This window comes from Terrapene carolina, unplaced genomic scaffold, assembly GCF_002925995.2.
Source record: "Terrapene carolina triunguis isolate 2854851 unplaced genomic scaffold, T_m_triunguis-2.0 Scaffold66, whole genome shotgun sequence".
Classification (NCBI taxonomy): domain Eukaryota; kingdom Metazoa; phylum Chordata; order Testudines; family Emydidae; genus Terrapene; species Terrapene triunguis.
The window spans coordinates 53412208-53439072 of NW_020664417.1; the positions used below are offsets into that span (position 1 = coordinate 53412208).

At 38.8% G+C, this 26865-nt stretch overlaps 1 protein-coding gene across 1 annotated transcript in view; it reads right to left on the bottom strand.

The window, feature by feature from the left end:
- Positions 1 to 4579: 4579 nt before the first annotated feature.
- KIT (KIT proto-oncogene, receptor tyrosine kinase) overlaps positions 4580 to 26865 on the bottom strand; it is a 70459-nt gene continuing 48173 nt past the window's right edge. Inside the window, exons 8-21 of the mRNA XM_024216101.2 lie at positions 25327 to 25441; positions 23813 to 24006; positions 22470 to 22576; positions 22257 to 22383; positions 21833 to 21937; positions 21637 to 21747; positions 19342 to 19492; positions 17340 to 17428; positions 14046 to 14173; positions 10204 to 10326; positions 7494 to 7605; positions 7297 to 7396; positions 6466 to 6571; positions 4580 to 5114 (exon numbers count right to left, since the gene is read on the bottom strand). Of these exons, the coding sequence (XP_024071869.1) occupies positions 4998 to 5114; positions 6466 to 6571; positions 7297 to 7396; positions 7494 to 7605; positions 10204 to 10326; positions 14046 to 14173; positions 17340 to 17428; positions 19342 to 19492; positions 21637 to 21747; positions 21833 to 21937; positions 22257 to 22383; positions 22470 to 22576; positions 23813 to 24006; positions 25327 to 25441 (1685 nt within the window). The 3' untranslated portion in view covers positions 4580 to 4997. The remainder of the gene's footprint in view (positions 5115 to 6465; positions 6572 to 7296; positions 7397 to 7493; positions 7606 to 10203; positions 10327 to 14045; positions 14174 to 17339; positions 17429 to 19341; positions 19493 to 21636; positions 21748 to 21832; positions 21938 to 22256; positions 22384 to 22469; positions 22577 to 23812; positions 24007 to 25326; positions 25442 to 26865) is intronic.

Sequence of the window (26865 nt, forward strand, 5' to 3'; positions counted from 1 at the left end):
GCCGCGCCGCCTCACCTCCCTCCCCCCTCCCCTTACCTGCTGCCTGCTTCCCTCGAATCAAATGTTCGCAGGAAGCAGGGGAGGGGGCGGAGTTGGGGCGGGGACTTTGGGGGAGGGGGTGGAGTTTGGGCGGGGGGGCGTGGGCGGGGCGGGGCCCCGTGGAGTATCCTCTTTTGGGACACTCCACATATGGTAACCCTATTACAAGTGAGATTCTCAAAGTTTGGTCACATGGTGGTGACTCTTCCTCCTTATTTCCAGTTGCATTAAATGATAGATAAAAACCACATTAAACACTTTCCTAATACACTTTCCATGTAAGCAATTGCTATAGCTGACACAGGAAAGTTATTCAATCACCAGTGGGAAGGGAATTTGTTCATGTGATCGTGGATAGTAGGGGAGGTGGTAAATGCTGAAGTCTCCAGAATATGAACATAATCTGGCTGATTTTCTACATTGGACAAAGAGCCTTGACACAATAGTCTAGGCTCTTTTTCAAAAATACAAATTAATGATACATTAAGCCCAGAAATACGTGAATTACCTCTGCAACATAATTAGAGCTGCGCTGTAATAATTTATAAATATTGTATATTGATCTGATTATTGAGATGTTTACTGCATACATTGGTTGGTTTACTTTAGTAGTAAGGTTGGTAGGAAAAACAACCCAGAAGGGAAGCAATGGCTCAGGCTCAGACACCCCTTGGTAACCACTTAAGTGTTAAGAGGCAATGCCCGAACTATTAGCTTTACAAATTCTACATCTTGAATCCAACAATATTCTATCTCCTGGCTGGATTCAAGATCACTCCCAGAGAAGTAAAGGTATGAGGCCTGGCACCTGTGGGGATGCACTCAGAGACCAGATGGGTCACAGAGTTGCAGCTGGTTCTATAACCATGACTAAGGTTAAGATTTCATCGTGGGTATTTTTAGTAAAAAAGTCAGGGACAGGCCACGGGCAATAAACAAAATTTCACAGAAGCCCATGACTTGTCCCTGACCTTTACTAAAAATACCCGGGTGGGAAGGGACTAACAGTCCGAAACCTGGTGCCAAGGGCTGACCGCTGGCAGCTGCTCCAGTCCCAGCCGCTGCTCCAGCGGCCTAGAGGACTAACTCACCCCCAGCCACTGCTCCAGCTGTGGGGGCTGCTTCAGCTCCGGCCACTGTTCCAGCTGACAAGGTCCTGTTCTAGTCCTGGCTGCTGACCCAGCCCTGGTGGTTGACCCAGCCCCAACTACTGTTCTGGCCACTGGGGACTGACCCAGTCCCAGAGACTGACCCAGCTCTGGCCGCTGCTCCAGGCCCAGCCGCTGCTCGTCATCAGGGCTGCTCTGGCCCCAGATACTGCTCCAACCGTTGGGGATTGACCCAGCCCTGGGGACTGACCAAGCTCTGGTCGCTGCTCCAGCTACCGGGGCTGCTACAGTTCCAGAGACTGACCCAGCCCCGAGGATTGACCCAGCCCCAGCTGTTGGGGTCTGACCCAACTCTGGGGACTGACCCAGACCCAGCCCTAGCCGCTGTTCCAGCCCCGGCTCCTATGCCCAGGGCTGAAGCCGAAGAAGTCACGCAGCTCGTTAAAGTCACAGAATCTGTGATTTCAGTGAAAAAAATCATATTCTGAACCATGACAGCCTGCACTAACCCGTGTTGAACATGCATCACAGTTACAAGTTACAACTTGTTTTCCATCCCGGACTCCACAAAACATATTTTCTCCACTTCCTGGCTCATTATAACAGACAGCCCACTATGCATAATTCTGTAACATTAATAATACCACTGATCAGTGAGGTAACAAAATGATGAATCATAATGATTTCACTGAAATAGGAAATGGAAGTAAATTAAAACTTATTTCTATATCACATGTCCCTCAACACTTTGGTTTAAGGGATCATTCAGCTCATAAATACCTTGCTGAATTGGGGCCTAAGCATGTGCTTAAATGGTACTACTCACAGCAGCATACTTCTAAACTTATTGCAACATTTTGACATTTTATCTCACTTTAAATTACTCTGACCAATAAAATATGTATTGTGGACCAATTCTTTAGCAGCAAAATACTTCCACTCATGGATACCAAAACAACCCTGCGTGCACAGATTCTTAAAGTTTTTCACATGCTGATCTAATCTATTTATACGTATAGAGGTCTCCAGAGAAGCATCAATAGATTGTTAGTGTCATAGTACACATATTCAAAAATATTTCAGAATTCCAAACTTCGCCTCTGCAGATCCAGATACTGTGGTTTTGCATCCACCCAAGACTTTATTAAGATTTATAACTAAAAGAAATATTACATTTTAAGATATTACACATCAGTAGCATAGGAATATTTATTTACATTTTTATTTGAACTCTTTAGAACTGCAATTCTACAACTGGACAACATATCCAAAAGTGTTTCATAAACTTTCAAACACATACATTATTTATACATATGGTTTTTGCATCTCTCTCTCTATATATATATAAAAATATTTTTGTGACTCAAGGACTGAGACTAGTCAAAATGACATTATTGCTACATTTCCATATTTACAAAAAAAAATGCGTAAAACCACTTTAAAACATCAAGTCACTGCAAAATAAGTTTCAAAAAACCCAAATTATAAAAATATAAATTTAAAGAATATTTGAGACCAAAAATTCTTTCAGCTAAGTGCCCGCAAAGTACCGAGACACCTACAATTATACCAACTAGACTGTCTACAATAGCTCTGAAAGCCAGCACACTACAAAAGAATTTTCATAGCATTGAATCAATAATGCTCAACAACAAGTATGATATGCATAAGTGTGCCCCCAAACAACTGGCTAACTTTAGAAAGGTGCAACAGCATAGATAGGTCCAGTGCAAATGGCTATTTTAAGATTGGTTAACAAATTTCTAAAACTATATACCAAATACATGGTTGTATAAAATAAAGTATGAAAACGTGTGGTATTAAAATTATAATACCAGTGTGTGCATTTACAGCTATCTTGTTTTGGGCAGTTAGTTATACATAAAAAGTAAATGTAAACTCAAAACAACGAGACTGACTGGTATGTTGAGTATAAATAACAGAGTGCTTAAGTGCAGGCGCATTGTAAATAAATAGGTACTTAAGTAGTACTGCCTCCTATATGCTTCTTTCAATGTTTTTGCTGATTTATACTTGACAGGAATATAGGAAGAGACGAACTAGCAGTATTTGTGCTGGAAAAAATGGTTGTTTCGGACACTTAAGCAGAGTCTTGGGCTCAGGGCTAGTATTTTTAAAAAAACATATTGTAACCCAACATCTACATATCTGTAAAATAAGGCTGAAGCTATATTTTGTGTTCTGCTACATTAAGATCCAATGTTTCCCAATTAATAATCTTTTCCTCTTATTAATTTTACCATCATATAATATTCAGCTGGAAAGAGAAAGGGATCGAGAACAAAGCCTTTCCCAAGTTACGGTACGTGGGCTCATCTGTGGGAAATTTACACTTGTGTATGAAAACAAGGGGCCCTCTGGAAAAAAGAATTCTTTGACTGTGCTCTTTTTTTAAAATAAGGTGAAAAATTAACTGCCTGTCCTTAAGGTATGTGGATCCTACTATAAACGTCTCCTCTGTACCCAGATCAAACTACTACAGCTATGGAAAGAGATTATTCTCTTACACATTTTTTGTCCATTTTTAAGATACAAATATTAGCCAAGCATGTACTTCTCCCCTTCCACCCTGCAACACCACACTCTTTGCTTGGAATGAAAACTGTGTGAAACATGGGCTGGAACACGAGTAAGGCTAAGATTATGTCACAGCGGTCACAGAAGTAATGGATTCTGTGTCTTCCAGAGACCTCCGTGACATTTCCCTTCAGCCCTGGGGTGAGCAGGGCTGGAGCTGTCAGCCAGCTGGGACCCTGGAACTCTAAACCACAGCTCTCAGTTGCTGTGGGTGGTGAGGGCCCCTGCAACTCTCAGCAGCTGCTGGTGTCAGGAATACCCAGAGCTCCAAGCCTATGGCCATGGAGCGCCGAGTCACTGTGGGAGGCAGAAGGACCCTGGAGCTCTGAGCCACTGTGGGCGCCAAGGGGCCCCAGAGCTGTCAGCTGAAGCAGTGGGTGCTGGACCCCCCTTTCCCCAACCTGAAGCAGGGCTTGGGCTCTCATCCCCCTGTCACCCTATTTTGTCAGAGCTATTTTGAATAAAAGTCAGGGACAGGTCATGGGCTTCTGTGAATTTGCACATGACCTGTTCCTGACTTTTACCAAAAATACCCATGACAGAATCTTAACCTTAGACATGAGGGAAGGGGAGAGAAGCTCCACAATGCTCTCCTTCCCCAGGTGTCTGGAAAGCCCTCCCTAATTGCAGAGTCCTTCAGTGGTCTAGTGGATGCACAGGCTGAGGTGCTTGGGGGGGTTGGAGGGGGGGAGATGTTATTCTGTTCACTCCCACCCCTCTCCATGTCCACATGGTACCCTCTTCTCATGGCATCCAATTCAGAACACCTGCTTGTGACATTTGTAGGGTTTTAGACTTGGCCACTTGCAAGCAGCTATTTGTATGTGTATTTATTTATTTCAGAAATGTAGCAAAAAATCCCCAACAATCAAGCAATCAGAAAATGACTATTAGCTTTCCAGGCACAGATCTAGAGATGGACTGTTTAATAGTTGGTTTGGTTTGTATTCATCTAGCTCCAGACCCAGGTTTAAGATTTAGATTTTTGTTTATATGACTCCCTACTGCAAAAACATACAATATAGCAAAGTATATACAGCTTCAGTCAACACTGCAACAATGGCTGTGGTGGATGGACTAAGTTTACGTGTAATGGTGCGTGGTAAAGGACAGTATTATAGCAATGTTCAGACTACCTTGGTAGTGAGTAAAGTAAGACAAATCATTAATGTCTACTCTCTCTCGTCCCCTGCAGAATAAGAGTGCCTAATCCATCTGGGCTGCCTGTTGTCCAGATGTCCCTCTCCTCTTTCAAGCATCTTCGCGTACCAGAAGGGGCTGAGTAGATGATGCGCTGCTGCCCACAGAATTAATCCTCACTGAGTGATCTGCAGCATTTCCTTGATGGGGTGAAAAGTTTGAGTAAGCCTGGAGAAGACAGACACTATTGTCAGTATTTCACTGAATGCCTCCTTCATATAAGCAGAATACACCGTTGCTATTAGTTTCTCTGTTTTACAATGTGCCCTGATAACAGCTATCCAGGTAATTTGTTTCCTTGGGAAATTAAAGTACATCCTGAAATAGAATTTAAGAGTGCCTGGATTTAATTGTTCTCTAAAATGGATCAGAACTTGAAACTCAGTTATTAAAAAAAAAGACAGGAGATTTTGTAAGATAATTTTAAACAGAAATCTTTGAAATCTTTTAATCTGAATCTTTGAAAAGCCCTCCAATAATTTCATACTTTTCCTCAGAATTTTTGCTTTTGTTTCAGTAACCCTTGTAGTTTGCCAAAAACATGTTAAAGGAAGCAACTGAACCCCAGCAGTTTTCAGTTTCCTCATTTCTCAACATATCAGGGAGCCACTCATGTTTGTGTCAAAGCACGGCACCTAGAATTTCCAAGGAACCTTTATTTTTAACCCAGAAGCAAGTTCGAACCCCATATATGGCCAGATGATCCTTAGGTGCAGATCTGTAAATCATTCCCCACAAGGCAGGATCTGTGTCGCTGAAATGGCATAATTCCTTCTTTAAGCTCTTTTGATCACTTATCCATCCACAAAGTTCTTAGTAAGAGAACTGAGGACAGCAAGATGCTAGTTTGTCAACACTTACATTCCAGGTGACAGGCACCAGGGCCCAGATTTTTAAAGCTCTGTAGGTGTTGCTTCACTCAGCACTGCAACACCTAATTGATTTAGGAGCCTAAATCTCATTTTCAAAAGTGACGTAGGCACTTAGGAGCCTATGTCTCACTGATAAAATAAAAGAGCAGACAGATCAAAAAGTAAAGAAAGGCCAAATCCAGAAAGTGTATCACTTAGCTGTTCAAACAAAAGAAAAGGTACATTCCTGACTGATACATCCACAATTATGAGATTCCATATAAATAGATTACTCTGTGTTTTAAGATATGAAGAAATCAAGAGCTATGACCATATTTTATTATAACATCTACAGTGCCACAGCACGTACATTTTCAAAAACATGCAAAACATCAAAAACATACTCTAACTTGTGTTTATTTCATTTTATGCAGACACACAGTTTTCAAAAGTTAGTATGAGCATACCATTTGTGAGGGAATGGCACAGTGAAGAGCTAGGGGTAAGTCTGAAAATCATCCTAACGGGCAAAATTTATAGTGCAAAAGTACATAAATAAAAAGGCCACTGAACTTTTTGCTCTCTTTTTAGAGTCTGATTTAAATCACACAGGTTTTTGAGAAATTTAATATTAAAGATTGAAGATCCATATGGAAGCTCATACTTACATGGTTTGCATTATCTGAAAGCTGCTGCTCAATTAGCTGTACAATTTGCTTAAATGTTGGTCTCTGTAAAGGATCAGCATCCCAGCAACTCTTCATTATCTCATACCTGCAAATATATTAAATTAAATATTATTAACTGGAAATTTCAGCAAGAAATAATTTCTGTATTATAACTCCATTATTATTTGTATGGGCTAAAATAGATTGAAGTTATACAGTGTAACAATAGCAACTTATCCCCAAATTTCAAAACACAGCTAAGTGAAACTGTTTAAACAAATTTTATAAGAGTAGAAATAGTAGCACTAGCCCAATTGGCTATGAATACTAAGGACCCAATACTGCTGAGATTCTGTGGGCAGAACTCCCTTTGACAGTAATGGAAGTTCTGCGTAAGGAGTTGCTACAGCATGATAACTACCTATTTAAAGATAATGGGTCTGATATTGACAATTTGAAAATAATACTAAACTGGGAACGGCTAGTAAAAAAGATGCTTGGACCATCTTATTCCAATCAGGAAGTAGAACACAAGTACAAGAATTGCACAAGTTGGTGCAATTTAACCAGTTTACATCAACTGAAACTGTTTAGTATGCTCTGTGTATTATCTCTATTTGTGTAACTTAGAATATCTTTCATGACAGAGCCATTAGACCATAAAAGGATCACAGTATGCAGGTGTTATACAATTAAAGCTAGTTCAGCTGTGGAAAATTTGAAGGAAAAAAAAAAGCAATGTTATAAGGTACATTTAGCCCATATCTGGAAGTTTTACTTCCTTTGTTTAAAAAATTATTGGCTGATTAGTAGTGATAGCTTGTCTCTTACATTTCAACTGGTGCGCATTCTGGACTAAACATTCTGTATCCTTCCTTAATCATTTTATAAAACTTAGAGTCCACAGGCATTCCAGGGTAGGGGCTGCTTCCTGTGGATACAACATTTAATTGATCAATGCCATTTTAAAATCAGAAATAAACTCTAGGTGAAATACAAAGTACACATTCAATCAGTAAATATCTTACCTAAAGAAAATAGTTCCCAAAGCAATATTCCATAAGACCAGACATCACTCTCGAAAGTATAAACACAGTTGAAAATACTTTCAGGTGCCATCCACTTTACAGGAAGCCGAGCCTTTGCAGGGGTTGGGGATGAAGGTGAAAACAAAAATTAGACAAGCAGGTTAGAAAATTTAATAATATCAAATGTACATTTATATAATGGTTACCTATCTTTTTATATATTATTACTGAAGTGGAATTCTCTCTGCAAGTCAGAGTGCAGCAATGCCATACAGTTACTGATCCATCACTGTACAGGCTTTCTACATTTATACCGTTCCTTGCACTCTGATTAGTTTAAGTGTCTGATTTGCATAACTGTTATATAGTTGTTTTTCTAAATAGTGTGTGACTCCCTGTATCTGATTTAAAATGGATGATAGCCAATCAGAATACAAGGATTTGTATGAACATGGCATGGTTGTTTAAAATAATCAGACTCTGAATATGCATATCTCTTTATTTGGATTGGCTATTATGCTTACACTGCTCTGATGCACTTCAGTTTTTCAAGCAGACAACCAAGGTAGCTGCTTTAGCTTCTAATACACACACACACACCCTCAAAAATGCAAACTGCTAAAAAGGAAATGGTTAAAAAAGTGTTTAAAACCTCTTGATTCATTTCCTTTCTTCCTTCTCATTCCTTCGACCTTTCCGCTGTCCCCAGAATGTTGGTATTGCAATGGGAGAATCCCAGCCCTTTCCTTCTAACTCATTGTTGAAACAATGTATACCAAAATATATTATAGCTACTCTGTCTAGAAGAGCCCTGATGTCCTGTAGGGAAGGGAAGCAGGAAGTAGGGAAAGGATATAAGAGGAAGAGAAGAAAATGAGAAGGGAAAGGAAAGGTTAATATCTTTCCATCAACTGCCTAGAGCTATGGGTGACGATAAGAACATGTGGTTGGAGTAGATGAGCAATTTGAGTTACTGATGGTTTACTAAATGAAATATATAGCTGCAATAGTTAGATATTGGAATAATTTTTGGCTGAGTTAGAACAACCAGATACTCATGCAGCTACTTGCAGCAGAAGTGGCTGCCACTATTGTTCAAAGCATCAATGCTCCTAGCCTTAGCTGAGTTTCAGATCAGGCCAGACACAATTAGAGGAGCCCCTCCCACAGCAGCCCCAGTTTCTCTTCTTCCCTAGCAGCTGCTGCCTATCCTTCTCTAACCTTCTCAGACTAAGAAAAATCCTTTTGTCAAGCAGCTCAGGGCAACCTAAAGCATAGTCTAGACAAGTGAAATGTAATTAGTTACTGCCCACCTCACAAGCTGCTGGCCTGCACTTAAAAATCCTTGATGCACGAGTGATCAAGCAGATCCTCACTCGAGGCTGAAAATTAAACCTTGCCTTTCACTTCAGTTTCTTTGTAAATGTCACTGAGCAGCACTCAGTAGATATTTTACCAACCCAGCCCGGTTGCTTTGCTGAATTCCTCCTCTGACTTCAACTGTACCCTATACTGAATTTTGGGAACAGCACACATGGCTGGGGCAGATCTCCAAAACGATCTGACAAATGCAGTCTTCTTCACTTAAGCCTTAAATGGTCACATTCTGGTTACCTCAGAGACTGCCTCTCCCTGTGGGACATCACAGCAGTTGAGAGTATTGAAGGCACCTAAGCGATTACCCATTGGGTTTCTTCGGGAGGAACAGGCAATTTCAGTGAGAGGGACTGTGGAATTCTCTACCCTTGTCAGCTTGCCAGAGCTTGAATTTTTGTATCTTCAGCTTACGCTGCCAGGCCCACTTGTTCTCCTGGGCTTTTCCTTGTGAGGAGCAATGAATTTATAGCTAGTGAATGGTGGTAGATTTCTGGTTGTGGAGCAGTCAGGAAGAATTTGAGGGGTTCATTTTGTTGAACACAGGTCCTAATTTTTTTTAATAAACTGAACAAATATAAATGGTTGTTTTTGGAGATCACTGGGAAAGTCACATGTATTTGAAGTGACATAAATAGATATATATTGGTATGACTATAAAACATAATGGAAAAGCCATGGACAACAACATTTGAGATCCAGACTTTCTTTGGACAAATCATGTTAAAGAAAGTTCTTAGCATGCTCCTGTAGTTTATTCCCATATGTTTCAGATTTTCACCAAGGACCCATTAACAGCTCTGGCAGTTAAGAATGGACTTAAAGTGGGCATAAATGCAATTTGCATTCACTTTAAGATTTGGCAAAAAGGGATCTTAGTGTAATTGGGAATAGTCTGGATTGGAGTATTCTGACTTTTCTTTTTTGGTCCAAAATGTCACATCTCACTCCAGTCCATATGTATCTGGGATAGAGAAATTGGATCTACAACTGCAAGTGTCAGATTATGTCTGTTACATATACAAATTAAAGTCAGTTTAATTGCTAACCTCAGAATATGGAACCAGTGAAAATCAAGCCTATTTCTGCTTCCCACTTTGTCCTACTTAATAAATATCTCACATTTAGACTACAATTTCTGTTATCTGCATATTTATAACAAAGCAAACACCATAAAACCTGATTTTTAGAACATTTTTGTACAAATACTTATTTTAATAATTAGCCAAACAAAAACAGCACCACTAATTTTAAGGATTTAAAAATAACTAAATTTTAGAAAAAGATTTCTTTGGTAATTAAGATAATTTAGGATGCTTCCTAGTCAAGTACTTACATTTCCTTTGACCACATAATTTGAGTCATTCTTTATATCTCTAGCAAGGCCAAAGTCACAAATTTTTGTTATTCGACCATGAGTGAGAAGAATGTTTCTTGCCGCCAGATCCCTATGAATACACTAAAGTAATAAAACAAACAAACACAGGGAAATATTTGTTAGTATCTTCATTACTTTTCACTGCTGATGCAGAATTGCTGACTGTGTGTGTTTTTTCTTGAATATACATGTATTTAACTAAACATAATATATAGTGCAAACTGAAAGTCCAAGTGTTTGAGTTTAAAAAGCTTACTTGGCTATCAAGCTTTATAGCGCGATAATGTTACTGAAACATACAGGAGGCAGTGCATATACTGCTGCCTATAGTTAAGGTGGCCTAAGCATTTCCATTAGGAAGGATCATTTTCTGTTCCTTATAACTTTCTCAGAGTTTTACACTTTCAGCTGAAGTTCAGTGTGCTTGCTCTGAGCCAGAAAGAATTTTTTTCTGAAAGTTTCATCAAAAATGATTGGGCTATTTTCTAACACAGTCAGAGTGGGAAAAATGCAATTTGTTTCTAGGGAAAAAAATGATAGTTTTTTTAAAAAACAATTTTCATGACCCAGGGGAAGGTCATGGAAACTAGAAATTAGGCAAAAATATAGGGTCAAAAATTCAAAAGCACTTATATTACTTAGGAACCTAATTCTCATTTTCAAAAGAGACAGGCTTTCTTTAAGACTTAGGCTACTAAGTGCCTATGTCAATTTTGAAAATTGGTCTTAGGCAATTTTGAAAATGTTATATATACTAGGTCATAGATATGCCCTTCATTGGTCCTGTGAAAATCAGACAGGATTTGGGCAAATTAAAATATTGTTTATAATGTACTCTGTGCATGGGCACTGCCTTATGTTAAATAACAAAACTAATTATCTTCCAGTGACAAGCATATCTGTGCATAAGTAATGGAGATATAGGAGGGTGCAACTGGAAGGGTTTGGCAGGAGTCATGCCTCTTTCCATATGTACCTCCAGCAGTCGTGTGGAAGAAGGCAGGACGCTTCCTCTATGCTATGCGCAGGTGTGTGCAGAAGGATTTAAGAGTTGGAAGAAGCAGAGTCCTGCTTCCTTAAAAGTTCTGTCTTCTTCCATACAATACAGAAAGGAATGCATGGAATGCATGAAAGGTTCCGGTCTCATTGACTGTATGTACTGAGCAGTACACAGCTGTCTAGCAAATAGCTGAAAAGAGTGAAATTTCTTTATTTTTCTCTTTTAAAAAAATGTAGGAAATTTCATACTAAAAGCTACTTAAAAATAACATTAAGATTGCAAAATGAAGCAATCAAAAGTCAGGAACTGACAATTTACGGTTGCATGAGAAACCTTACCTTGCCCTCTTGGATGCACGCATTATGAAACTATCTTTAATTACATGCTGCTGTACTATTTTTTCCCATGGGACTCCTGCCTTATTCACACCCCAGTGCAGCAAAGTGTTTAAGCATGTGTGTAACTTCAAGCATGTGAGTAGCCCCATTAATGCAGTAAAGTGATGTAATGGTCTGGGGTTCAAAGCATCCCTCCCTCATTCCTACAGAATTGGTATGGTCCACTGGCCCAGAAAGAATGGTCTTGTGGTTAAAGCACTGTGCTCTGATTGGAGAAAGCGGAATTTTATCCTTGCCTCTCCACAGGCTCACTCTCATGCCTAAAGCTCTGCACTGTAAAATTGGTATACTACTACTTCCCAACCTCAGTGATAAGTGTAGCAGAAAAGCCTATAAAGAAAGAAAACATATTCCTCATTCATTGCAAGGTTCGAGATGGTGCACAATGAATGGTTCAGGGAGCCACTCTATGAGGAGGATAAAAAAAATAATGAACAGCTACTTTTTTTACTCAGCATTGTCCATCCTGCGTACTGAATGAGGCAGGGGTCCAATGGAAAAGTATTAAAAGTTACATCCTAACGTGTTCACACAAAGGGGTGGAGTTAAGGCTGATTCAGATTGCAAAGTGAAGCAATGTGCTTTTAGGGTGGGATGTTCAAAAATACTACTCAACATTCTACACATCTACTGAAGTTTTATCACTGACTTCAACAGGAGCTGAATTAGGCCAACATTTATACTTTTGAATATCCCACACTTAATGTAGTGTTGTTTGTGGGGTAGGGGGTTTAAAATTACATATATTTGTTTTTTCAGTGGATTCAAAGTATACTGTACAACATAATGTCCCTAGATTTTGTTACTTTTTTCATATTAATTGCCAAATTGTAGGGACATTATTAATAGTTCTAAATTTCTGATATTCCATAATTTTTCCTATGAAACCTTTAGAAAGCACAGAGCAAACTGAGTGTGTCCAAATGAAAACAATTTGTGGGTCTTTATGTTGATTTTAACGTTTTTTAAAAAATTACAAAGATACTTCAGTAGGAAACAAAAAGTATCCCATATGTTAAACCAAAACCTTGAAAATACCCATCCTGTAATGATCCACTTGTTTAAGAAGGTGTTCTATGGTTCAAAAGTATCAGATTGACCAGGGTTTAATTCTGAACATACATACATTTTGTGCATAGACCTCTCTTCAGCTGTCTTCTAATGCTCTTCAGTTTGTCAACTGTTCACGGATGTCACAGAGAATAAGCCTTCTAAAACATTCATGATTTGACTCTCTTTTTGGAGGGATCTCCTTCTTTGAAGATCAGATTCATTCACAAATTCTATCTAGTTTCCACACTATAAAGTCCCTGAAAAATTAAGTCTTCAGGGCTTGTGTGGGATCAGATGGCACCAAAAACCAGATGGAACTTTTATTAGACTGGCTGCGTGCTCCAGGAGACAAAGGCTATAGACCAGGGGTGGCCAAACTTACTGTCCCTCTGAGCCGAACTACGACAATCTTCAGAAGTTCGAGAGCCAGGCAGGCCAGTTGGAGCGGGGCTTCTTCCCTAGAGTGGGGTGGTGGGGCTAGGGGCTTCTGCCCAGCGTGGAGGGGGGTCTCAGGGAGTCAGCCCCAGGGGGCATGCCTGCTGGGGCTCAGGGCTTCAGCCCCACAGGACATGCCTCCTGGGGATTCAGCCCCACTCCTGCTGAAGCCCTGATTTCCAGCAGGTACACTCTGCAGGGCTGAAGCCCCAAACTCCCCCCCCACCCCCCCGCTGAGCAGAAGCCCCTAGTCCCATCACCCCGTTACAGGGCAGAAGCCCTGAACTCCCCCCCAGTCTGGTAGGTGGAGAATAGGGGAGCTCCATGAGCCACACTTTAATTGTAAAAGAGCTGCAGTTTGGCGACCCCTGCTATAGACTAAAATCCTCAACCCCAACTGTAGGACATGGGAAGTAGCAACAGAAAAGGACCTGCTGCTCCTGCTTTCTCCATACACACATAGTCAGTGGAGTTTGTGGATATGGTGCATACACCCTTACAGCTCCTCAAGCCTATCCCTCCCTTCCCACTTCTGGGCACAGAGCCATAGCATTGCTCTGTTCCATGCACTGAAGGAGCTCTCCAATTCCCAGTGCCCTCAGCAGTGGAAATGCAACAATTCTGCTGCCTTTTGAGCATTGTACTCCCAGAGGTAGCTTAGAGGTTTTTCTTTATGCGAGTAAAGTCCAGGGAAAATTCATTCTGAGCAGACTAGCACTTTTCAGTGCAAAATTCTAGGCTGGTAAAATGCAGGACTAGAGTTACACAAAGGAATAGACTAGTCAAGTCTTCACGGTACAGCAGAACCCTGTTAATTTGCAGTGTTTGTTTAAAAGATTACTGAACAGATGAAATAGTCATGTTTTAAAATGTCAATATGTTAAGAAAACCTGTCACTCAAATTCACAACTTACATTTTTGGAGGCAAGGAAGCTCATGCCCTTTGCCACCTGATAAGAAAAACTCAGTAGAACTTCAACGTCCAGAGCCAATTCGTCATCTTCTAATATGGCAATGGTAACATCTCGATCCATATATGATCCTAAGCAACACAAATGCAAACACTTTATAAATGGACTAAGTATGATTGCCTGGAAACATATTTGGCTTATATTTATCAGAATGTGGTGCTGAATAAATAAGGAAACTCAATCCATACTGTGACGGACTTAGACCATGAGGTATCAAAGAGTATATCAGCATTAGGATGAGTAGGTCTCTGTTCCCTGGGTAGCCAAACAAAGGCTCCTCCAGGACAATCAAGTCACCTGACGCCAATTAAACCAGTTAAGGTCATTAGGCTAATGCAGGCACCTGACACCAATTAACCAGCAAAGGGTCAGTTAAGGCTCTTAGGCTAATGGAGACAGCTGGAACTAATCAAGTCCTACTCATACTGCTTAAAAGCTCTCCTTCCAGTTCCCTCAAGGAAGCCCAGGTGAAAGGAACTGGAGGAGAGGAAGTGTTGCTGAATCCTGAAGTAAGGGTGAAGCTAGGAAAAGGGGATAATGGGGGAAGTGGCCCAGGGATTCAAAGCAGCTCTGGTGGTGAAAGGGAAGCCGCCAACAGCTGCTACCATTAGAGCCCCTGGGCTGGAACCCAGAGTAAAGGGTGGCCCCGGGTTCCCCCTTTCCCCCCCATGCTCTACAGAGATTCCCTTGAGAGGGGAAGCAGACCTTGGTCCAGGCAGGAGGCCGAACTGCACCTACTGAGCTCTAAGAAGCAACAGAGACTGTGGGTATTCCACCTTCCCACCTTCCATACTGGCCTGTGATGAAAGTAGCTCAATAAGCTGTGACCTTTGCCACTACACTGAGAAAGGGAGGTCACACTGAGGGCCTTAGTGAGCTTCTGAGGCCACTGAATCCACCTGGAAGCACGGGACCCACCAATACAGGCTTGGAGCTTTGCCAAAATACATAGAATCATAGGACTGGAAGGGACCTCAAGAGGTCTGATAGTCCAGAGCCCTGCCTTGAGTGCAGGGGACTGGACTATCAAAGTATTATCTGACCATCCCTGACAGGTGTTTGTCAAACTTGATCTTAAAAATCTCCAATGAGGGAGAGTCCACAATCTTCCTAGGCAATTTATTCCAGTGCTTAACTACCCTGACAGCTTGGAAGTTTTTCCTAATGTCCAACCTAAACCGCCCATTGCTCCTTGTCCTATCCTCAGAGGTTAAAGAGAACAATTTGTCTTCCTCCTCTTTGTAATGACCTTTTATGTACTTGAAAACTGTTATGTCCCCCCTCAGTCTTCTCTTCTCCTGACTAAACAAATCTAATTTTTTCAATCATCCCCCATAGGTCATGTTTTCTAGACCTTTAATCATGTTTGTTTGCTCTTCTCTGGACTTTCTCCAATTTGTCCACATCTTTCCTGAAATGTGGTACCCAGAACTGGACACAACTGGACTCCAGTTGAGGTCTAATCAGCATGCAGTAAAATGGAAGAATTACTTCTCATGTCTTACTTATAACACTCCTGTTAATACACCCCAGAATGATTTTTTTTTTGCAACAGTGTTATACTGTTAATTCATATCTAGCTTGTGATCCACTATGATAGCCAAAACCCTTTCTGCAGTACTTCTTCCTAAGCAGTCATTTCCCATTTGTATGTGTCAACTGATTGTTCCTTCCCAAGTGGAGTACTTTGCATTTGTCCTTATTGAATTTCATCCTATTTACGTCAGACCATTTCTCCAGTTTTTCCAGATCATTTTGAATTTTAATCCTATCCTCCAAAGCACTTGCAACCCCTCCCAGCTTGGTGTCATCCACAAACTTTATAAGTGTACACTCTATGCCATTATCTAAATCATTGATGAAAATATTGAACAGAATCAGACCCAGAACTGATCCCTGTGGGAAACCCACTTGGTTTGCCCTTCCAGCTTGACTATGAACCACTGATAACTACTCTCTGGGAATGGTTTTCCAACCAGTTATTCACACATCCTTATAGTAGCACCATCTAGGTTGTATTTCCCTAGCTTGTTTGTAAGAAGGTCATGCGAGACAGCATCAAAAGCCTTACTAAAGTCAAGATATACCACATCTACTGCTTCTGCCCATCCACAAGGCTTGTTACCCTGTCAAAGAACCATGGTTTGACATGGTTAGTCCTTGACAAATCCATGCTGATTGTTACTTATCACCTTATTATTCTTCTAGGCATTTGCAAGTTGATTGCTTAATTATTTGCTCCATTATCTTTCCAGGTACTGAGGTTATGCTGACTGGTCTGTAGCTCCCCAGGTTGTCCTTATTCCCCTTTTTATAAATTGGCACTACATTTGCCCTTTTCCAGTCCTCTGGAATCTTTCTAGTCTTCCATGACTTTTCAAAGATAATCGCTAATAACTTAGGCCTGGTCTACACTAACCCCCGAAGTCGAACTAAGGTACGCAACTTCAGCTACACGAATAACGTAGCTGAAGTCGACATACCTTAGTTCGAACTTACCGCGGTTCAGACGCGGTCCACACACGGCAGGCAGGCTCCCCGTCGACTCCGCGGTACTCCTCTCGCCGAGCTGGAGTACCGCAGTCGACGGCGAGCACTTCCTGGTTCGACTTATCGCGTCCAGACCAGACGCGATAAGTCGAACCCAGAACTTCGATCCCCAGCCGCCGAACTAGCGGCTGGGTGTAGACCAGCCCTTAGATATCTCCTCTGTCAGCTCCTTGAGTGTTCTAGGACATATTCCATCAGGCCCTGGTGACTTGAAGACATCTAACTTGTTTAAGTAATTTTTAAGTTGTTGTTTCCCTATTTTAGCTGCTGATCCTACCTCATTTTCATTGACATTTACTATGTTAGATGTCGAATTGCTACTAAACTTTTTGATGAAAACTGAAACAAAGTCATTTAGCACTTCTGCCATTTCCACATTTTCTGTTATTTCCCCCTCCCCCCTCCCGCGTTGAGTAAAAGGCCTACCATGTCCTTGATTTTCCTCTTGCTTTTAATAATAACATCCATTACCAAAATGGTAGAATAATCATCTCAATGTTTTCACAACATAGAGACACATGAAGCCTTTTTAACTGAGTTTATTCTTTTTTTTTTAATCCTTGTCACATTGAATTAGGGTTTTAATTAGACACATCCATCAGCAAAGATCATTTTAAAATTGAAAAGAAATCAGAAAGCCCTCTTTGTACTATAGGATGTGGGTTAGATTTCTGGATAAGTACTTGCCTGTCCTCCCTGATCTTCTTTTATCTGCTTTTGGTGGAACAACATAAGAGACTCCTGGTTTCATGTCCATGTATTCATTGATGACATCACTGTGTGGATAATTTAGCATAAAAACATTAAGAACAAATTTGAATCTAAAATTTTACAAACGATTAACACTGGAAAAAAATAAGGTTTGTGAGTGTTAATTATTTTTAAAAAGAAAACAAAAATACTATACAGAGTGATGAGATTTGACAAAATAGGCTATAAGGATGTGCATTATAGAATAAATAATGGTCTGATCTCAAAGTTTGGAGTTTAGCTCAGATAAGCACCCAAAAAATTGGTGTTTATAATTCTTAATAGTTAAGGTTTAGTCTGGAAAAGAAATGGCTAGATATTTCTGATGTCATTCTAATGTTTCCTTCTATTCAGGACAGCTTCTATCAATATATTTGGTAATTCAAGTTTCAGTTGAAATTCAGAAGATAAAACTGGGGAGAAAAGTTAACTGAACATCAGAATTTCCAAAAAGGTTCAAGTTTGGTTGCAGAAATCAGGATAAGTTAGAGGGAATTTGATTTTTAAAAAAATACAGGTTTTCCCATCCCTATGCATATTCAAATGTATGGACTCTAATTACATAGTTTATAAATATATACCTAGGGATTTACAATGATGAATATTTTTCCATTTAGTATCTTTTTGAACTATATGGACACAAATTCACTTTACCTTGCTCATATACAGCACCTTTTATTCAAGAATATCTAATCACGTTGCAAACATTACGCTTGATCTCACAACAAACCTGAGAGGTAATTAAACACTTCACCCCTCCACTGACGCGCAGAGCCCTCTGGGGTGTTATGCAGGTGCAATTCAACAGCACACAGCAATACTCAAATTGGTAAAGACTCTACAGTCTACAGTCCCCATCCAACCTTTTACAAAAAAGTTCTATGTGAAACTCAAATAATGAGATTCTCAGCTTTATATCATATTTGAAAGATGGCACCTCCAGCAGGAGTCATAACCTCATGGTGGGATTCAAATGGAAACACCAGAACCACTTCCTTAAACACACAGGTGGTCTCTTCAGTGTTGTCTGTCCATGTACTGATCTAACATGACCATTCTTCTCTTGAAGGTGTTACAGCACAATGGTGATGTGGCAGATACATCCTTAACACCAAAGGGACATAACTTCCTACTGTAGCAAAGTGCTTTAGCTCCTACTAAGAGCTCTATTGGATTCTTTTTAATTTCAGTTTGCTAAAGTAGAGTAATGGGCTCAGTGCTGCACAGTACAGACTGAAATATAGAGAGGGTCCTTTATTGCTATACAAGTGAAGGTTTGGTAAATGACGTCTTCAGTACTTTAAAGAAAAGAGAGAATTAGAAGAACCTTTGCACAGATGGGCTGTATCTTAAATTGAATTAATAATATACAAGCGGATGAACACTAGGGGAAAAAAGAGTGCAAGAGCAATGGTTGGGGAAATCCTAACTCCAAAATGGTGGCACAGGGTCTTTTGTCACAAGATCTTGTGTTATTTAATGCAATACTGAAAGGCATTATTTTTGTTGTAAAAAGCTATTTGCGAATGCAGGAACTCATGGTAACAGAGTGCTATAACACAACAACATTGGCTGTATCGTCATTTACGTTGCAAACTGATTGCTGCCAATCATTAGCAGTAATGATAACTAAAAATAAAGATGGACATTTTTGATCGAAGGAATGGCACTGGACTCAATTATAGAAAAGCCATTGAATCAGTAAAAGTAGAAGTGCATGAAATAATTTGAACTATAATCTTAAACAAGCCACAAACAACTTACTTGTAAAAATCAAATCATCTTTTTAAATTGATTTTTTTTTAAATTAATTTTCTGCAATCTTTAGAAAACACTACACAAAAGCCCTCTTGTGATTTCTTTTCACTAGATCAGCTTTGATTTACCCTCCCTCTGAACTTTCTGGCTATGCCTTTATGTATTGACAGATTATTCTTACCATGCAGGCTCTTTTTGATGCAGAAGGTTCTCGTAAACTGCTGTTTCTGCATATTCGTCACGCTTTGGGCAAATAAATGAATCGCGTTTCCTTCTCAGAAAATTCAAAAGATCACCATAGCAGCAATATTCCGTGATGACCAGAGTGGGGCCTACAGATGCAGAGGGAGTTTAAAAGGCGGGTATAAGCTTTGCTTTCAGAGTCAAAAATCTTATACAAAAATATTATTCAACTAAACACACAAAATGTCCTATTTGAAGTCACACTACACAGCATTGTCTAGACATGAAAAGTCATAGTGAAGTTACAGCAGCAGTTTCCTCATTCATGGACTAGTTACTATTGTGCAATTAAAGCTATGTCATTCCCAATTAATTTTTCCCCATCAATAGTATCACATTGTATAAAAATTAAACAAATAAGTCTTTTTTTCCCCTCTTCATGTGATAATGTTTCTGGCCAGACACATCTGTATGATTTTGCTCACTTCCTGAAGGAAGTTATTTGTTCCAAACATTAGAGTAAGGCTTCAAACATTAATCCTTTTGATTCACTTCTGTTGACAGTAGAGCTTCGAGTTCTTTCAGCTATGTTTTTAAATAATGTAGGGTGTTATACTCTGCAGTATAATGGGAAAAATCATTCACATAGAACAGTCTGCTGAGACAGAAAACTAAGTTACACTAGATCTTAAAATATTAAAATGAAATTTAAAAGGAGAATTAAGTCACCTACAGCACAGATGTTTATAGATCATATGTATGTTTTCTAAATGAATGACTGCAACGACGGCACTTGAATATGTAATAATGCTGCCCATTATTTCATTTGTAGGATCATTCTGTACCAATACCTCCTCAGAGCTTTTCTTTAGTTTAATAATTATGGCTTTCATAAGAGCAAATACTATGGTTAAGATTACATCAGGATTATTACAAACCCTATATTTTCATAAGTTTATACTTTATAAAATTCTCTTTTCTATCTGAAATAGTCCATGCATTGATTCAGGCCATAGAATTTGCTTTGTGGCTCATTTGAACCAAATCCCTTCAGTCATTTCTTTGAATTATGCAAAGGTGAAAGGGTGGAATGTTTTGCATAAAGCTAAAACTCTGAATTTTTCCAAGATTTTTTTCCTTTGAAAAGTAAAATGGAGAAATTAAAAAGTGCAAACATTTATGTTAGCATAACATGCAGGTTACAAATTTAAATGCCCCAAAGTTAAGAAATCACTCTATATAAGCTTCAATTATTTGTTGGATTTTGTTATGTGTGCATGTTAACATTACTGTTTATGTTCTTAAATAGATAAAACCAAAACGTCCAGGATGTGTAATGTAAACAAAGTTACTTCCTTTGAGAACTTTAAATTTTTCATTTTTTGACTGATAAGTATTTAGAATTAATAACCCTAATATTCCAATAATGTTTGTTGCAGTTTAAATGGATTATCTGAGGACAGTACAAGATAATAAACATACCAGTTCTACAGTAGATAGTAATGAATAACTCAGTTCAGACACTAATAACCCATAAAACCATAGAATCATAGAAATGTAGGGCTGAATAGGACCTCAGGAAGTCATCAAGTCCAGCCCCCTGCTCTGTGGCTGGACCAAGAAAACCTAGACCATCCTTGACAGGTTGTTTGTCCAACTTGTTCTTAAAAGCCTCCAATGATGGGGACTCCACAATCTCCCTTGGAAGCCGATTTTAGAACTTAACTACCCTTATAGTCAAAAAAAGTTCTTGCTAATATCTAACCTGAATCTCCCTCGGTGCACATTAAACCCGTTATTTTTTATTTTACCTTCAGTGGACATAGAGAACAATTGATCCCCATTCTCTTTATAGCAGACATTAACATATTTAAAGGCTGTTATCAGGTCCCCACTCCCTCCCCCCAGTTTTTTTCCCCTCAAAACTAATCATGCCCTTTTAACATCTGTTCTCATTTTTGGAAACTGATGTTGCGGATGACAAACATAGACAGCCCATTTTGTGAACTCTTAAGAGGAAGCGGTTTTATGTGCCAATCCGATGGAGTCCAGAAATGGACTATGCTTGGTCATGTCAGCAAAAAACTAATCTTCATTTCTAGCCAGAATTACCCTGGTTTTGGGGGGGGGGTTTGTGTGTGGATTTTTTAATATGGTCTCAAGTCTAGAAGAAAGGCCTTACATGAAAAGGTTAAACATTTCATCATGACTAAGCAATTCAAGATTTGTACGGAATAGGTTTCTACTTCTACAATAAGGCAATTACAAAAATCCAATAATCCCATAACTTTACCTCCAATAGTGCAGGCTCCAAGTAGATTCACGATATTAATGTGGTTACCAAGGTAACTCAAAACTTTGAGTTCAGACATTAAGGCTTCTCTCTCTGTTAAATGGGCACTTGCTGGAATGAAAAACATGTCATTCAGCAAATTCAGTATACAATAGAAAGTTTGGAAAAAAGAATATTGTACATAGTAGAAACTTACGTTTGAGCATTTTTACTGCTACTGTCATTGCAGCATCAGATTTAAACAGACCATATGCAGTAGCCTCCACAACTTTCCCAAAAGCTCCAGCACCAAGAGTTTTACCTAAAAATTGCCAGACAACTTTTAATGGGTGTAACAAAATTTTACCTATCAGTGGTTCTTTTTGCTTTATATTAAAAAAAATCAGTAGTAGATTATTAGATCAATTTAAGCCTATTTATTCGTCTCAAAGAAAATGGAAGTAGTTTAAGACAGGAAACTTCTTCCTCAAACTGCATGCAAAAGTAGCAGTTGTCATTATTATATACTTTACTATGCAATATACTATTGATAGCAAATGCTATGTTTTCATGACAAGGTCTCATATTACAGGGATTGGAAATTTCACATTGGAGATGAAGTTAAATAAACCTAAACTAACCAAAACTCAATCGGTTTCTAGGAAACTCCCATTTCTGATCATAAGGAAGTTGTGTTGGGTCTATATAAACATAGTTGTTTCCATTTATTTCTTCAACGACTTTCCACTGAACTTCATATTTGGGTTTCTAGGGAGAAAAAAAGAAAAAAAGGCCATTTTACTGCTAAAACTTCAACAAGAAGAACTAAGATGAATGTGTGCATCTGATTTTACCTGTAGATATTTGTACACAAGAATCATTACTACGATGCACATCAGTCCTGCTGCTACTCCAAACCCTATCAGTAAAGGAGTGAAGAGGGTGTGGGTACTGATATGTTCTAGAAAGAGACAGAAAGTTCTGTTTAAATTTGAACAAGAAACCCAACATTTAAAGGATCATTAAATGTCAAATCTTTATCCCCCTAATTGTTTTTCTTCCTCAGGGAATATTCTCTTTGTTTCTGCTGGAGCCCAGATGATTTTCCCTTTTTCCCCTCCCCCCGGCCCAAGGCTGAATGGACAGAACTGTAAGAAGATGTTGCCTGATGGCACCTTGAGACATGTCTTCACACTGGAAACTGTGCAGTTTAGTTAATTTCTTCAGCACTCCCAGTCCCATCAAACTAGGAAGCATAAAACCAAGACCAATTAAACTCAGGATTTCTGCATGGTAGCACACAGTTCTATCGCTAGCCCATTAAGACAGCTCTCGCCAATTATTTTTAGCTTTAAAAACAGGATTCATGTCAAATTAGTTAAAGAAAAAGTTTGTTAACAGAACTTTTCTCAAAGTCCCAATTTTTTAGCTTATCCACTGATTAATATGCTCTTTACAACATAGTCTTTGGAAGCAGAGAATTGGACAGTAGCATGATCTTGTAAAGATCAATATGCCTCAAATCTGATCCATTTTTGTTTGTATATTATATATGGCATATAGTATAGAAAAAGAACACCACAGAAACCTTAGTTTTTGCAAAAAAAAAAAAACAACAACAAAGAACAACATACAGGTTGCAACTGATAAGTATTTTGGCATTTCAACTTTTACATTTCTGCAATTTCTTTTATGCTGCTATGGAGGCCAAAACTCACTAGCACCCTCTAACCAGTGTGTTTGCAGTCTGTTGTTGTTGTTAATTATTTTTATTATAGTGGCACCTAGAGGCTCCAACCAAGCTCAGGGCCCCACTGTATTACAGTTTAAATAAACAGGACAGACAAAGGTGTGAGAGGGAACTTTATTGAGCAGGTCAGTGGCAGAAACAGTTTTCCTGACTCCCAGGCTGGTGCTCTGGCCACTAGACCATACTACAGATATGATGGAAGAAAATGGAAGCTAACAGATTTCAGTTTTAAACATCTACTAGGTTATAACAGTCAAACATTTAAGAAGTATGATAGAAAATGCAGCTTAATATATTACTGTACCACTGTACCAAAGAAGCTTCAAATACACAGACAATGTATTTAAAATATGGGTCTTATTGTAATTATTTGTGATGCACAGAGCTAAAACATCCCATCATCTTAATTACATTTTATACATTTCTATATGTCATTTTGGCCACTACCTTTAACAGCAAAGTTGAAAAAAGCAGTACTTCTGGCAACATCATTGGAAGCCTCACATGATATAGTGCCATTGTTTTTGAACGTGCTGGCATCAATGGTACTTTCAACCACTATCCTTCCAAATGATGGAAAGGATGAATTTCTAGAATAGATCTTCACATCCACAGGAGATATAGCTGGTGAATCGAAACACCTGGGAGAAACATTGTTGACAATTATCCCTTTATGGATAAATACTTGGAGTAAATTCTTCATTATTTCAACTTTCTTCTAAGATAAAGTTCGATATTTACAGCCCCAGCTGGTGGCAATTGACACAGCTCCATTGAAGGACTGAGCTGAAGAACTTGCTTTTTATACTCTACTTATCAGATCTGAAGTATATTTTTTCCTCTGTGTGCAGAATTATACATGTAAATCCTCCATGAAAACTTAACTGATACCTACACAATGTGGCTCTCTGTTCTACTCTACTGGCTACTCCACAGATAGAGGTTTATGAATCTGCTGCAGCCTTTGAGCTATGGAACCTGGCTCTTTAGCTCAGGCTATTAGATCCTTAGGTCCTGGTTTCAACTCCCACTGTTAACTTATTCAGAGACATTGTGTTATAATAAGATAAAAATATATCCGTGGCCAACCTAGTACAGCACCATATGTATCAAAGAACAAAATACCCAGCACTGCCTCACAAGCTGTTCTTTCTAAGAGCTACCCTATGAATTGGTCAAAAAAGTATGTTTACTCTTTTTTGACCAGTCAATTGTAAAGTTTAAAATTTGACATCTTTACTATATAAAAGCAAGCATGCTAATTTTAGCAATATTACCAGTAACAAGTTATAAAACAATACAGATTTTCCTTAAGAAGACTAAAAAACCAGACTATTTTAGGCATAAGAAAAATGATTCCAATGAGATATATGTGATTTGTTAGTACTATGTCTCTGATAGAAGAAGTGAGGAGCATTTTACAATATGTTTCACAAATATTCTACCTCCATCTTCTTAGAGACCTGGTAATTTAGCAATTTATTTTCATAATAACTCCAGACACATTTAACATGTGATCTACTGTGTATACATGGAAATGTCATTATATTGTGTCCTGGAAAATTGTTATTACATGATAACTCCAAAAGATAATAGCCATATACAGAAACTCTTCTGTAATTGTCATTCTGTGAAGTTACACAAATAGGGCCAAATTCACTCCCAGGTAAAAAGGTGTGAAGCCTTTGTAGTCAGTTGGCTTACCGCAGAACTCAATTTGGCCTTTAATGTCTACTCAGTAAAATACACTGAGTATCCTCCCTTCAAGGAACAAAACAAAACAAAAAAACACCAAACAAACAGCACAAACCTGTGTGCTGCTAAAGCAATCAAGACTATGCTTACAGAAATAATGCAACATTTGAACAGGTATTTGACTATCTTCTTTCAACATCTTATTGCTTGAATTTTAAATCAGGTGTGTCAGGTCACTTTTAAGGTACATTCTGGAAATTACTCACCTCTGCTCAGTTCCTGGACAAAAACGCCAATCTATTGTAGGGGCAGGGAAGCCAGCTGCCACACACTGGAGCATGCCATTGCTAAGTCTGTCCGAAGTGAGAATCTCTGGTTTTGCTGCAATAAAATAAGTGAATACTCATGCTTTCGGTGAATAAATAATTTGCATTCTGATTTATTACTAATTCTGGTCCTAATCATGTCAGCATTTATGGATTTGACTTCCATTGGACTACTCACTTCCATAAAGTTGTGTGTGTGCATGAGCGTTTGCAGGACCAGGGCCTATATGACCACATCTTTCCTACAGTATCATTTTTAACATTGGCTACCTATGAAAATATATTCAATTTAATATTATTATTCTGACAGTCTTGACTAGATTTTCCAAAGAAGGTAAAAGTAAACCAATGCAAAATACTTGATCTGTGTAAGAATTTAAAATGACACAATCACAGCTGACAAGAGTTTAACCTACCAGAAAAAAAAAAGTCCATATTTTGGAACAATTAATAAAGTTCCAACTTCTCTGCTGGCTGATCCCCCTAACATGCATTAACACGTTCTTTTTCATGATTGTGAATGTACTGTATCTATCATGCCACACTTCTGTTACATCTGCCTTTTATGTAAAACAACACCATTACACATCCAGGAAAGGTACTACAATGAAATGACTAGAGAGTTGGGATTTGCTGTGTTTTTAAAACACCCTGCAAATTCTCTAGATCATAGTTGATAGAGAGCAAGATTGTTGTAAGAAGCTACCCAGCAAATTAAATATCAAAGGCACTGCCCAAATGAGTTTGAGCAGTGCACAATAAAATATAGATGTACACCTCTACCCCGATATAACGTGACCCGATATAACACGAATTCGGATATAATGCAGTAAAGCAGTGCTCCGGGGGGGCGGGGCTGCGCACTCCGGTGGATCAAAGCAAGTTCAATATAACGCGGTTTCACCTATAATGCAGTAAGATTTTTTGGCTCCCGAGGACAGTGTTATATCGAGGTAGAGGTGTATATTTACAAATACATTGTCATTGGTAGTTCAGGCTTGGATTTTTACAGGAGCAAAAATTGTTTTTAAGAGATTGCACATGTAGGAAATAAAACTAATATTTGGATGAATGCATTAGATTCCTAAAAAGTAAGTCACAGTTGATTCATTACTTTACAAAACATTGTATTGAGCTGCTTCCTTTCCTCAAGACACTATATTTTGTTTTAGTATATCAAGAAATAACAACATTGCTGTATTTATTTAAAAGATTGTTATCTGAGCACAAGAAGAGAACTAACTAATAAAGCAGAATTTCCACATAGTGATCCAGTTTCTGAGAACTTTTGGAAGAACAGGCAATAACAGAGTATAACAATAACAGAGTTTTGACAACTTTTCTAAAACACTCTGTGAGGATTCATTTAATAGAGGATTTGGATAGTTCTAATAAACGCAGAAGTCACATTTACCACCATATGTATCTTAGCTTCCTTTCAAATAACTGTAAACGACACTAATGGAAGATTCAATCTGC